The sequence below is a fragment of the Triturus cristatus genome, chromosome 11 (genome assembly GCF_964204655.1).
Source record: "Triturus cristatus chromosome 11, aTriCri1.1, whole genome shotgun sequence".
In the NCBI taxonomy this organism is placed as follows: Eukaryota; Metazoa; Chordata; class Amphibia; order Caudata; family Salamandridae; genus Triturus; species Triturus cristatus.
The window spans coordinates 890,316,650-890,330,940 of NC_140594.1; the positions used below are offsets into that span (position 1 = coordinate 890,316,650).

At 47.0% G+C, this 14,291-nt stretch overlaps 1 protein-coding gene across 3 annotated transcripts in view; it reads left to right on the forward strand.

The window, feature by feature from the left end:
- SLC33A1 (solute carrier family 33 member 1) overlaps nucleotides 1-14,291 on the forward strand; it is a 324,811-nt gene that overhangs the window by 290,316 nt on the left and 20,204 nt on the right. For all 3 annotated transcript variants that reach the window (XM_085634792.1, XM_085634793.1, XM_085634794.1), the window contains one exon: nucleotides 11,756-11,971. In XM_085634792.1, the coding sequence (XP_085490918.1) occupies nucleotides 11,756-11,971 (216 nt within the window). The remainder of the gene's footprint in view (nucleotides 1-11,755; nucleotides 11,972-14,291) is intronic.

The following is a 14,291-nucleotide window of genomic DNA, read 5'->3' on the forward strand; positions in this document are numbered from 1 at the left end:
GCTCTTGCTCCTGATTTTCAAATCTCCTTTCGAACCGTCTCTTGTCCTTTCTCTTAAGGGAGGACATATATCTTTATCCCTCTAGCATTTAGGAACTGCATACCCCATTTCTCGTATCTAGGCTAGGAAGCGTGTATGCTCGACCTTCATCACTCCCGGGTCCCCACTTCTTGTTTGATATGTTTGGGTTTTTTTAAGTTACTTTCGAAAATATTTATTAAAATCCGACTGCACAGTTGAATTGGATTTTGACTTTTAATAAGCATTAAAACATGTTTCAATTATTCCAGTAGCTTGCCCCAAATCGGAGATTGTAGGATTGTAATTCTATTCTGAACTCTAGGTTCGAGGCATATGAGCTGCAGATTATACACTTTTGCATAGATCGCCATCTGGTGTTGGGCCCGGATGTTTGCAGTTTGTTTTTCTTCTTGGACAGTCTTTGGAAGTCACGAGTTCGGTGACTCCTCCTTCGGTCCGTACTGCGCATGGGCTTCGGCTCCATCCTCAGATTGTTTTTTTCCGCCATCGGGCTCGGATGTAATACTTCGTGCTCCGGCTTCGAACCTTTCCAGTTCGACCTTCGCCGAAAAATCCTCGTCCATCGAGATTCTTTAGACGAAATCGCCTTCTTCATCTCTCTCTTCGGCACTTCCTCGATTCCAGACATCGGCAACGGCCTTCGGGCCTACCTCGACTCCGGTCTCGGCCAATGGAAAGGGCTCCCTTCAAGAAGTGCCCAAAATGTGGGTCTAAATTTCCCCACACCGACCTCCATCAGGTGTGCAACCTCTGCCTCTCTCCCGAACACGAGGTCCGAGACTGCCCCGCCTGCAAGTCTTTTCGATCGAAAAAGACTATTCGGGATCGACGAGCTCGACGCACCATGGCGCACTCATCGACCTCTGCTCCACCTGACATCTTCAGGGAAGACACCGGAGCGTCGGGACAGCTGCACACCGAGCGGGAGGAAGATGTCGTCGGCGCTTCCGAGGCCGACGACTCAGACGTGGAGGAGATCACACCGGCGCAGAGGGTCGTGAGTACTCTACCCCCTCCCGCGCCCATACCGAAAGAGACTCCGGTTACCCCTTCACCTCCGGGCCTAGGGAAAGCCAAGCATACTGCTTCCATCACCCCACCTTCGGGCCCGGTGAAAAAGCATCACAAGTCTCCTGGCGGCTCGGGCTCGAGCCAGCCTCCTAGTGGCGCCGACAAACATTCTTCGGCGCTGAAGAAAACAAGTTCCTTTCCGAAGCCATCGGTGTCGAAACCTGGCCTCTCGGTGCCGACCAAACACAAATCCCTCGGCACCGACGCTTCCGTGTCGAAGCCTGCCTCGGCGCCGACCAAAAGATCGGACACCCCGAGAAAGCACGGCGCGGATAAACCGATGAAGCCTTCGGTTCCAAAAACATCGGCACCGATGGAGGAATCGGTGCCGGAGGAGCTTTTCACACCGGAACCTCTTCAAAAGACTTTAACTAAGGATCCCAGGACTGGACATTTAACTTTGTCTTCCAAGAAAAGACTTTTGGACAAGCCAACTCCTCCTCCACCACCAAAACAGAAGGACTCTGCCACATCCCCGTTCAGAGTACCCTCCCCACCGCCTCCAACTCCTCCTCTTCCTCCTCCACCTCCTCCCCCTCCTCCATCTCCGCCCCCACCTTCTCCACCCTTGCCTCATCGGTCTCCAACACCGTCTGCGGACCCTGATGACCACGGAGATCCATTCTATGATCCCACAGATGCCCCGCAGGACCCCACTCCTCCGGGAACACCTGACCCATGGGAGCATTATCACAATCCCGATGTCCCAGATGTGCCTCAGGATGATCTCTATCCATCCAGGCCGTCTCCACCAGAGGACTCCCTGGGGTTCCACCACCTCTTACAATGGGCGGCACATTACCATGGGGTGGAATTACACAGTGATCCAGTTGAGGAAGACTTCCTACTTGACACATTTGACATAGCAGATAAATCCACCGCTATATTACCCATGCTTAAAGGGGTGACCAAGCATGCCACAGAGGTTTTCAAAGACCCCGTTAGAGCTAGGGTCTTAAACCCCAGAATAGAAAACAAGTACAAGGCAGCCCCCACGGATCCTGTCTATATTAAAGGACCTGCGCCCCTAGACTCACTAGTGGTTTCCACAGCTAGGAAGCACTCCAACTCGCAGTCATCTGGTGAGGCTCCACCACCTGATAAGGAGTCCAAGCTTTTAGATGCGTCAGGCAAACGCACTGCCTCGCAGGCTGCCAATATGTGGCGCATCGCCAACACGCAGGCGCTGCTAGCAAGGTACGATAGAGCGCACTATGATGAGCTCTCCTGCAGCATCTCCCGGAGAAATATAAGAATAAAGCTCATGAGCTAATACAAGAGGGAAAGATTATTACCAACACCTCTATTAAATGTGCACTTGACGCAGCAGACACGGCGTCCAGGGCTATAAACACCAGTGTCCTGCTTCGCCGTCACGCCTGGCTCAGAATTTCAGGTTTTAAACCAGAGGTCCAAGCATCTATCTTAAACCACCCTTTTGACCAACAACACTTATTTGGCCCAAAAGTAGACGAAGCCCTGGAAAAAATGAAGAAGGATACAGACACGGCGAAGTCTATGGGAGCCCTGCAATCACAAACCCCTAGACGCTCCTTTCGCCGTTCCTCCTTTCGAGGCTCTGGCAGAGGTTACTCTTCCGATAACGCCTCCACTTCCTACAAGTCCCCTCCTCAAAATACCTTCTCAAAGGGCTACCAAAGAGGTGGATATCGAGGAAACCATAATAAAGGCAGGGGCAAAACCAACACCGCCCGTTCTGCCACACCGCCCACACAATGACTTTCCCCCGCTCCCCCCAGACCATTCCACTCCGGTCGGGGGCAGACTACAAGACTTCCTTCAAACCTGGGCGGCCATAACATCAGACAAATGGGTAACCCAAATTATTCGTTCAGGGTACTGTCTCGAACTAACTTCTACCCCCCCAAATATTCCACCCAGACACCGTGCGATGTCACAAGAACATACCACACTTCTGAAACAAGAGGTACTCTCCCTCCTGCAAAAACACGCGATCGAGCAGGTACCCGTCGATCAGCAAAATCTAGGGGTCTACTCTCTGTACTTTCTCATACCGAAGAAAGACGAGACCCTATGGCCCATTCTAGACCTCCGGCCTCTAAATGCATACATCCATTCAGACCATTTTCATATGGTAACTCTTCAACAAGTTCTCCCACTCCTCCGTCAGGGCGACTTTCTCACTACACTGGACCTGAAAGACGCATACTTTCATATCCCAATACACCCTGCTCACAGAAAGTACCTCCGATTTGTGGTGGACGGCCAACATTATCAGTTCAAGGTTCTCCCCTTCGTGGTCACAACCGCACCACGGGTGTTTACCAAATGCCTGGCAGTAGTGGCAGCACACCTCCGAAGACAAAACATTCACGTCTTCTCCTACCTGGACGACTGGCTCAAAAAAGCCGCGTCCTACCACCAGTGTGTACAAAATACAAACACTACCATACAACTACTCCACCAGCTAGGCTTTACGGTGAATCACCAAAAGTCCCACTTGATACAGTCTCACACAAAGCAATACCTCGGTGCCACTATAGACACCTCAAAAGCTATAGCCTATCCCAACTCAGCCAGGATCGCAAGCATGCAAGCCCTGCGCCAAAAATTCCTTCTTCAGCACTCTCTCCCAGCAAGAGTGTTCATGAAACTAATAGAGATGATGGCGTCTTGCATTTTCATAGTGCCTCATGCAAGACTTCACATGCGTCCACTCCAAGAGTGCCTAGCACGCCAGTGGAACCAGGCCCAGGGTCAGCTGACGGATCTGGTGTTGGTGGACGGCCGCACTCATCGATCTCTGCAGTGGTGGAACACCACAAACCTTTCCAAAGGGCGACCGTTCCTGGACCCGGTTCCTCAGGTGATTCTAACAACGGACGCATCGCTCTCCGGCTGGGGAGCGCATCTATTACACCTCACAGTGCAAGGTCTATGGACGCCACAACAGAGGTTACTCCACATCAACCATCTGGAGTTATTGGCGATCTTTCTAGCCCTGAAATCGTTTCAGAAACAAATTTCAGCCAAAGCAGTCCTAATTCGCACAGACAATATGACTGCAATGTATTATATTCAAAAACAGGGGGGGACACACTCTCCCCAGCTCTCCCACTTAGCACAGAGCATATGGAGATGGGCAATTCCACAAAAAATCTTTCTCCTGGCACAACACGTCCCAGGCATACAAAACACCATGGCAGATCTGCTCAGCAGACAAACTAAGCAAATGCACGAATGGGAACTGCATCCACAAGTTCTTCACCCATTCTTCCACAAGTGGGGGCATCCTCAGATAGACCTCTTTGCCACCCACGAAAACAAAAAATGCCCAAGCTTCGCCGCCAGACACCCACACCCATTGTCCAAAGGCAATGCGATATGGATGAACTGGTCAGGCAAATTTGCATACGCCTTTCCACCTCTCCCGCTAATTCCATTAGTGGTAAAGAAGCTACAACAGCACTCCCCCACACTCATTCTGGTAGCTCCAACATGGGCCAGGCAGCCGTGGTACACCACACTACTACAGCTATCGGTGGTACCACATCAAAAACTGCACCTGTCCCCATGCCTCCTAACCCAGAACCATGGAGAAATCAGGCACCCGGACCCAGCTCAGCTCAACCTTGCGATCTGGCTCCTGAAATCTTAGAATTTGGATACCTTAATCTTCCCCCTGATTGCATGAACATTATCAAGGAAGCCAGACGTCCTACCACTCGAGCATGCTATGCCGCAAAGTGGAAGAGATTTGTTGTTTACTGCCGTAACAATACAATCAACCCTTTAGATGCATCCATACAGCACATCATATGCTATCTGCTCCATCTTCAAAGGTGTAACCTGGCATATTCATCCATACGTCTACACCTAGCAGCAATTACTGCTTACCTACAAAACAGACAGCATTTATCACTGTTCAGAGTGCCTGCTATTAAAGCCTTTATGGAAGGCCTTAAACGAGTAATTCCACCCAGGGCACCACCTTCCCCTGTATGGAATCTAAACGTAGTTCTTACAAGGCTAATGCGTCCGCCTTTCGAACCAATGCATAAATGTGAGCTACAGTTCCTCACTTGGAAAACAGCTTTCCTCGTAGCTATCACTTCCCTTAGAAGGGTTAGTGAGATACAAGCGTTCACTATACAAGAACCCTTTTTACAGATACATCACAGCAAGGTGATACTTCGCACAAATCCAAAATTTCTGCCCAAGGTCATTTCCCCCTTCCATCTTAATCAATCGGTGGAATGACCGGTTTTTTTCTCGCAACCTCAATCTGTTGCGAAAAGGGCTCTACATACACTTGATGTTAAAAGTGCTTTACTGTACTACATACAAAGAACGCAACCTTTCAGAAAGACTAAACAGTTGTTTGTCTCCTTCTCTCCACCGCATAAAGGCAACCCCATCTCTAAATCAGGGATAGCTAGGTGGATTGTAAAGTGCATACAAATTTGCTATCACAAAGCAAAAAGAACATTATCTGTTCCACCTAAAGCCCACTCTACAAGAAAGATAGGGGCTTCTATGGCTTTTCTAGGGAACATACCCTTAGATGACATCTGCAAAGCAGCCACATGGTCAACACCGCACACCTTCACAAAACATTACTGTGTAGACGTGCACTCCAAACAACAAGCTAGTGTGGGCCAGGCTGTACTAAAGACACTATTTCAAACCACTGCAACGGATACCGGTGGTCGCCGCTAGGGCTGGGTACTGCTATATAATCTATGCAAAAGTGTATAATCTGCAGCTCATATGCCTCGAACGGAATATGCTACTTACCAGTATGCATCTGTTCTTGGCATGTAGAGCTGCAGATCTATACACGCCCACCCGCCTCCCCGGCTACCTGTATCCGTTCCAGTCTATCTTATTTAGATACAACACACATGGGTTTCTTACTATTATCACTACGCTCCCTCTTTTCCCTGCTGGCGAAAAACAATCTGAGGATGGAGCCGAAGCCCATGCCCAGTACGGACCGAAGGAGGAGTCACCGAACTTGTGACTTCCAAAGACTGTCCAAGAAGAAAAACAAACTGCAAACATCCGGGCCCAACACCAGATGGCGATCTATGCAAAAGTGTATAGATCTGCAGCTCTACATGCCAAGAACAGATGCATACTGGTAAGTAGCATATTCCTTTTATCATAGGACAGCTACAGCCCTTTACAGTAAAAATACCTTTTGGTGGCTAGTCACTGTAGGTACGTGCCATCATTAAATTCTTGCCTATGCCACTTTAGAATACTAGGCACCCAGCTTGTGAGTTACAAGGCCTATTTAGATGTCATTCAATTAAAACTGTTCTTTCCTTTCAAAGTGCTATTTTGACAGGTTCTCCTGCAGGTTCAAAAGCTGCAGGAGTCAGAGTACACAAGTAGTCCTGCAGCAATGTTTCCTTTGTCAGCTTAGTGGATTGCACAACGTGCTGCAGTTCACAGGTGACATTTTACTTTTCCATGCCATTGGTTTATTTCCTTCACCACATACTATGGCTTTACATGAAAGTTAAATATGGCAGTTATGAGTTAGCCAAAATTACCAGGTTTTGGGCCGTAGATCATGTACACTCCACACCAAAGCACTACTGCCCAGTCCCAAGAGTAAAACAACTCAACAAAAAAAAACCTGCAGCATCAGCCCAAAGATGAGTGGGGGTTACCACACAAAAAGATGCACTTTCTCACTAATAACCCAACAGAAAGAGTTCTAAACAACTATCAAACTTTGTTCTCAATTTGTTGTATACATATTTCCCCCTGACCCCTTTCCCAGCCTCAACCTGGTGCTGCTCTGAATAGATGTTTCTCTGGGACCAGAGGAACGTATTCTTTTTTGTGCATTATATATAGCTTCTACACATATTTTACAACTTTTTGATTAAAAATCTGGTTTATAATTTTACTGCCTTTTAAAATGCACATAACATTTGTGTTTTTCTTTTTATTAATCTGTTTAGTAATGCTTTCAAAATATTAGTGAGTTTCCCACTAAATCACCTGTTTTAGTAATATGTACCCAACAGCCTGCTGTCAGTGATAGTTGCTATGTTTATTAAGTGGGGGTTTCTATGGGAGGGTTTTATGGTGCCCATGCAGTCTTCTTTCATTATAAAAAAATACATGAGGTGCTGAAACGTCACCAAGAATAGCAGCTGTTGTCTGATCAAGGTGGATTTATACCAGTTATCTGGCCGACAGAGAAGCACTCCGGCATTGGTCTCAAATGTACCCTGTTCGGCATAAACCAGAGGTGTACTGAAAATTTGACACCTACATTGTTATGTCAAAATCTGTTTATTGAATTTGTTTTTTTGCAAAAGTTACAAACATTTTATATAAACCACATTGCGATCAATTTGTCACCACAGGTACACAGTCTATGCATTAGATAGCTATAAGATATGTACAGTTTATTTGCAAGTTCTGGACTTCCCCTGCAAGCATCAACTAAGAGGGGGCCTAGTGTAGACAATCAAAGCAAGGAGGATAACCTCCTTTCAAGAAAGGTGTAGGCCCCTAACTCGTGTGTCTATCGAATTGAACACTACAGCAGGAAAGGGAATAAATACAACCATAAAACCCAACATTTCCAGGGTGTCACGGCAGCCTGAGTTCTAGCAACACCTACAATGTTCATGTACTATGCTCTTTGGGGGTTAGGTTTGGATTAGGACAGAAGGAATGCAAAAAAAAACTGAAAAGCTTAAGATCATAGTTATGGAAGACAACTGTAACCAAAGGCTATTTTTCATGTTGCCCCTAGGCAAAGCAACCATCAAACCCAGGTCTTTAGTCAGTTTGCATCTTTATTTGTTGAAGACAAGCCCCTTTCCAGACAATCTCTTCGCATGCCTCCACCAATCAAATCTCCAGTTCAAGAGAGAATATCATATTTCCATCTGAGTCTGAACAAAATCAATTTGTGATCATTTCAGTGACATTTTCCAGAGATTTGCACCATCACGTTATTAAGGGCCTTTAATCTTATCTGGAAAATATGCCTTAAATTCAGATCCAAGGCAAGAACACTACAGAACTATGGGCCTGATTTAGAATCTGACAGATGGGTTTGACCGTTAATGCGACGGATATCCAGTCTGTCTAATTACAAGGTCATTACATCCTGTGGACTAATCGGGTCCTTAGTATATTTTAAATGTATCTTAATTTGGACAGAAGGGTCTTCCCAAAGCCCACGCTAAATTTAACAGTGAATAAGCTTTCAAAATAAGAAAAACATCAGAATGTGTGTTGATTGTCTAATCACTCTGCTGAAAAGTTTGCTTATTAATCTCTTGAATGCATGTGTCAGCATCTCCGTGTTTCCAGCACATGAGCAGTAGATTGGGTTTGTGCTTGAAAACAGCTCCAGCTCAAGGACCTATCTAAGGGGGTAACATCTACATAGTGACCATTATTGAAGTACATCATGCCTGTAGTAATACACTTGTGCATAAGGGGGTGTTTATGCACTCTCTCAAACCATTGGCTCACCAAGGTGATATAGTTCAGTACAGTCTATCATTCTGAAGGCGATCTCACTTTCTGATCATAAATGAGATCTGCATTCCACTCAAAGTAATTTACTTAGTCTTCAGTACATCATGTGCTAGAGTGTTTTCCTCAGATAACCAGATTTCAGGTTTTTCAAAACCAGTCTCAGAATCTTAAACATGGCTACCGTCAATGAGTAATGCATTGAATGTCACTTTTGTTAATAATGGCAACCTGCATTTTTCCTACTCCTTAATTGATTACATGCATGTGTGTATCTTAAGAACGGCTGAGAGAATTCGCTCGTCAAATCTTGGGCCACATAAAGTACAAATCCTTGATATGCACAGATTGACCTAGTCCCTATATTGGTGGATGCAAAGGGAGAATCTCATGAAGTTCATGCCATTTTCAGATGGCTCTAGAGTTTACAGTGGTGCACCCTTAAACGGGATGGGTGGGAATCGCTCTGGGCCTTTGGAAATTTGTGAAAATGACCCTATATACAAACATTTTAGAGCTTTGAGGAATCATCCTGTTGACAAACAAACCAATATTGATTTTGAAAAACAATGCAAACACTCAAAACTCTACTTGGAGCCATCAACTTGGGAGTACTAGCCAGCACTATGGAGAGGCTTAACGGTGCATATGGTTCTTGTGTTACAAACTCTCACTGTCTGATACATCTTCCAAGCATACTAAACAAAAACAGGATTTCATGGGAAGAGTAGAAATCATCTAATTCAGAAATACACAAAGATATTTTTAAAGAATGTAACATCCGAAATCAATTTCTTCACCTACAGTAGTATGCAAATTAAAACGCCTAAAATTTGCATCCAGATCTAGAGGAGCATGTTGACCTGCTACAGTTTATCTAGGCTGAATGTGTAAAAGAAACTTGCAATGCAGTTTCTATATTGTCTGTGTGTTTTTTGTATGCATGCGTGCTGGTGGGACAGAAGGTGATAATATGGCTAGCCACATTCTTTTACTCTTTCTGTATGTAAAGAACCTTTATAGTATTGCTCTGTGTGATACCCCTTCTTTTTTGTCAGGGAATGTCTCTTCTGCTGTTTCTGCTGTACTTGTGGTATGTGAAAGGAAGGAAACAGGGCTACTGTATATTCCACTTGGAGCTTGAGCATTAGAACAAACGCGGAAGGAGGAATTAGTTTGAATTAGTACATTGATTACACAAACCTACTTTTACTGTCTGATAGCACCCATACAGAGATACAGCACAAAATAATAGAACGAGAAGAAATGTGAGCAGGCCTGACACGCATCAAAAGTTCAAATGTTGTTTGCTCTGTACTCCTAGAAGCTAATCAAATAATGACAACAAGCTAATCTACAGTGATCTCGTTCTAATATTCATACAGCAATGTGAGGTTAATGTTTCAGGCCTGAGTAGACGCAACTTTAAAAAAAACCTCTGGGGTGCCCAGCACCCCTTTTCTTGGGTCAACCCACATGATACAAGGTGGATCTGACTGCAGAATTTGGACCACTGGAAGCTTCTGTTCAGATCCATTGTCGGCCGCCTTGTCTAGGCAGTTATGATCTTCACAATCTGAGGTGGTATGCTAGCCTGGACTTTAGCCTTCGACATCTCTACTAAGGCTCTGCTGTACCCCAGGCAATCCTCAGGACATATAGGGCAGTCAGTTTGAACAGCACTCCCACCTGCCTTTAGAGCAGAGATCTTCTGTCCTTGGAGAGTGAGAGTGCTGATTTATTCCTACAATGGACCAATTTAGGCTGTGCTTTCTGAGTGGCTAGTGTTTGCCAGCCTCTGACTCTTCTCTGAGAACCTAGTTGAGGTTGCAGTTACCGGAGTGCAATAATGAGATGGGCCTTTTCAACAGTGATCAAACCACTCTATAGCTCAGTGAATAATGTAATGTTCACATTGCCTAGCTGAATCCAGTGTGCAGTTGGTACCTGCAAGCTTACTTTAGCTGCAGTACAGTTGATGTGTCTAATGACCATGCTTCCTCTGACCTTGAGCCCACAATTGCTTTGAGGTTGAATCCTGACTCCAGGCAGACTCGTACATAAATCTTTCTGCTGATGGCCTCATGTGACGTGCAGTTCATAATTGTACAGGTGAGGAGTGCCATATAGGAGTAAATTATCTCCTCCATTCAAAGCCTTTTTTCTTGTAGACCATAGTATGTCAGGTGAGTGAGCCTCAAGCCTTTTGAGTCTCAGAACCATTTACTTGCAACAAAATGGGATAGGTTATTCGTATAGACTTAACCAAATAAGTTCTAAAGATTTTGTCAGAAAGCATTTGTATGGGGGAAGGGGTCATGTTGCCAACTTTCTTTCCACATCCATATACTGCCTCATTTGAGGAGACGCCACACAACTTGGATATCTGATGCGCCTTACACTCCTCAGGAATAGTATGTGGTTACATTGAGGCTCAATCACTTCATCTTGGAAGACACAAAGACCTGAATGCAATCTATGGGAGCTGTGGAAGCACACGATTGCTAAGGACGACTATCTCTTGAGTACCCCAGCCTTAAAATCTGTAATTCTGTAGCAATGCCACTGTTTGAAAAGGACAAGTTATTGCATACAACAGTTGTTCTTCATCAATAATCAGTCCAACAGTCAAAAGGGCCCCTTCCAAAAGGATTCTCCTTCCGTTCTTAAAAAGGAAATTGAAATGGCTTCTATGAGTAGGCATTTGCAATGGTATGATTGTATGCATGCAGGTTTCTGAAGTTGTGATATATAGTACAAACCCAACCACAATGCAACATGAAGCTGTATAATAAAGGGTAACAATTTAAGGTAATTCAGACAAATAGAGAATGGGGTACTTAATTAAAAGGCGGAAAAAAGAGGTAGTTAACTGGGTACCAGAGAACAAAATGGATGAACCTAATTAATCGATAACCGTAGTCACTAGTAAGTAACTTTTTGAAGCTAGAACATGATTTTGCCTCGTATTCCTTTTTCAGTGTTTGAACATATCAAAGTGTATGATATTTTTTAATTACCTCCATCGATGCAAATGCATATACTCTGGCACCTGTTTTTTTTCCACTGTGTAAGTACATAACATGCATTAAGAATTCTAAAGGAGAAGTTTTTTCATTGCTTTAAATATTTTTATCCACAGATTTCTGTGTACAGCATGTACGTTGCTATTATGGCTTTCAACGCTAAAGTTAGTGACCCACTCATTGGAGGAACATACATGACACTTTTAAATACGGTCTCAAATCTAGGTGGCAATTGGCCTGCCACAGTAGCATTATGGCTTGTCGACCCGCTGACTGTGAAAGAATGTGTAGGTGCTGAAAATCAGGCCTGTGGAACACCCATCGCTGTGGAGGTAAGACTTGATCTTTAATTGTTTTGTGACTGAGTACTTATGACTTCTCCCAGAAAAAAACTTAACATACAGTTTTTTTATTTGCTGTGTGGGTTTCGTGGTAACTTTTGAGTTAGTGTATCTTTTTTTTTTTTTGAAAACTTTATTTTTCATTTTAATACAAACAATCAGATTTCTCCCCCCTCCCCCCGACATCAGAAATAAGCAGTACATACAGGTCCAATCAGCAAACATATACATATGGAATACCTTGGAGTGAGGCAGGCCACCGGCTATAACGTGAGAGTATCCGGGCCAGCCCCGCTCAGTGCCGCACAGGATCAGCCTCGCCTTCATCACCTCCCCCTCCGAAGGTAGCGGGGAATACAGCTCCCCACTCGTTCCCTCCGACTCACTCTGTGGCGATTGCCCCTCCTCCGCCAACCCCTCCATACACAGAACTCGCCACGCCAGAAGGTCCCCCTGCAACTTCTCGTCCCTCCTAGAGCTCTGCATATGTGTTTCTTCCGCCAGCGACCATTCCCTCACATCCCTGAGCCACGTATCGAGCTCCGGGGCCTTCCGACCCATCCAGGTAATCGCGACCCTACGCCTCGCCAAAACCAACATTAACTGCAGCAATTTATAGGCAAGTCTCCATTTCCTCGGTTTGGGAACCAGGGCTAACAGGCAGTGTAGGGGTGTCCGTTGGATTCGGAGGCCAGTGGCGGCCGCAACGCGGCCCACCACTCCTACCCAGAACGTCTCTACCAGCGGGCAGTCCCAGGCCAGGTGTAAAAATCCCGCCCCTGCTGCGCCGCACCGAGGGCAGTCGTCCCCCCTGCCCATTCCAAACCTACTCAGCACCTTCGGGGTAAGGTAGGTGCGATGCATGAAATTAAAATGGGTGAGCTTAAACCGCGCGTTACAGGAAACTTTCCTCGTCAAGGCTCCGATTCGCGTACGTTGCCCTTGCTCTAAAGGCTCTCCCAAATCCGCTTCCCAGGCCGCCCACGCCGGAGGCACCGCCGCGTATAACAATGCAATTAATCTACGGCCCCGGCCGCACGTCAGGATTACATTAAGAGTCTGCGTCATCGGGGGCATCTCCGGGCACTGCGGCCAGACCGAACGCACCACCGCCCGCAGCCCTTGATAATGTAGGTATTGTCCCCCCCCCCGAAGGCCGTAAAATTCCTCCGCTTGCTCGAATGACAGGAAGGTCTCCGAGGGGTACAGGTCTGCCAACACTTCACAACCCCCCTCTTTCCAGTCCCGGTATGAGACATGGCGCTCTAGATCCACCATGGGGGCCAGGATCCAAATTGGTAAATCCCTATGGAAGGGTGCCGCACCCAAGACCCGCTTGACAAACCGCTGCCATACCCGTGCCGTATGTGTCACTACGTAGGGGAGCGCCGCGTCCGCCCCCGACCCCCGCATCAAGGCCAATTGAAGGTCCGTCGCCGTGGCCCTGCCCGCCAGCAATCGCGTCTCCCACACATCCGTGTCTGCAAACCATCTGGCTGCCGGGAGGAGCTGCGCTGCATAATAATATAAATCGAAACGTGGGGCCTCCAATCCCCCCTCTTCATAGGTGCGCACGACCGTCCTGAGGGCCACCCTACTGCGTCTCCCCGTCCAAAGCAAGGAGGTCAGCAGTGAATTGAGGGTCCGGAAAACCCTAGGAGGGAGAGGGCATAGCGTATTCTGCAGGATGTACAAGGTCCGTGGCAGCATTACCATCTTGGCTACAGACAGGCGTCCCATTAGGGACAGCGGCACGGCGTTCCAAAACGTCAGACTGTCGCAGTGAGGCAAGTACCCGATCCATGTTCCGTGCGAGTGCCAATCCCTCCGTGGCGGCCACCTGAATACCCAAATACCGGAAACTCGCACGTTCCCAGCGCAACCCCAGCTCCGGCAGGGCCTCGCAGGGCGTTGCATCAAAGCCCGAAAGCGGGAATATAAGAGATTTACTGCGGTTAATTCTCAGGCCCGACGCCTCCCCAAAACGGTCCAGGTGATGCAGCAGGACCGGAAGTGCCTCCGTCGGTGCCCTCAGATAAAACAAGGCGTCATCTGCATAGAGCGATATCACATTCCGCGTATCCCCCACCTGGATTCCCCATTGCTCCATTTCTGCCCTAATCGTGACAGCGAACGGCTCAATCGCCAGCGCAAAAAGTAGCGGCGAGAGGGGGCATCTCTGTCTCGTGCCCCGTCCCAGCCGCCACTCCTCCGATCGCGCAGCACCCAGGCGCACCCTTGCCCTCGGGGCGCTATATAAAATCTGTATCCACCGACGAAAGTTGGCCCCAAGGCCCACCCTCCGAAGGAC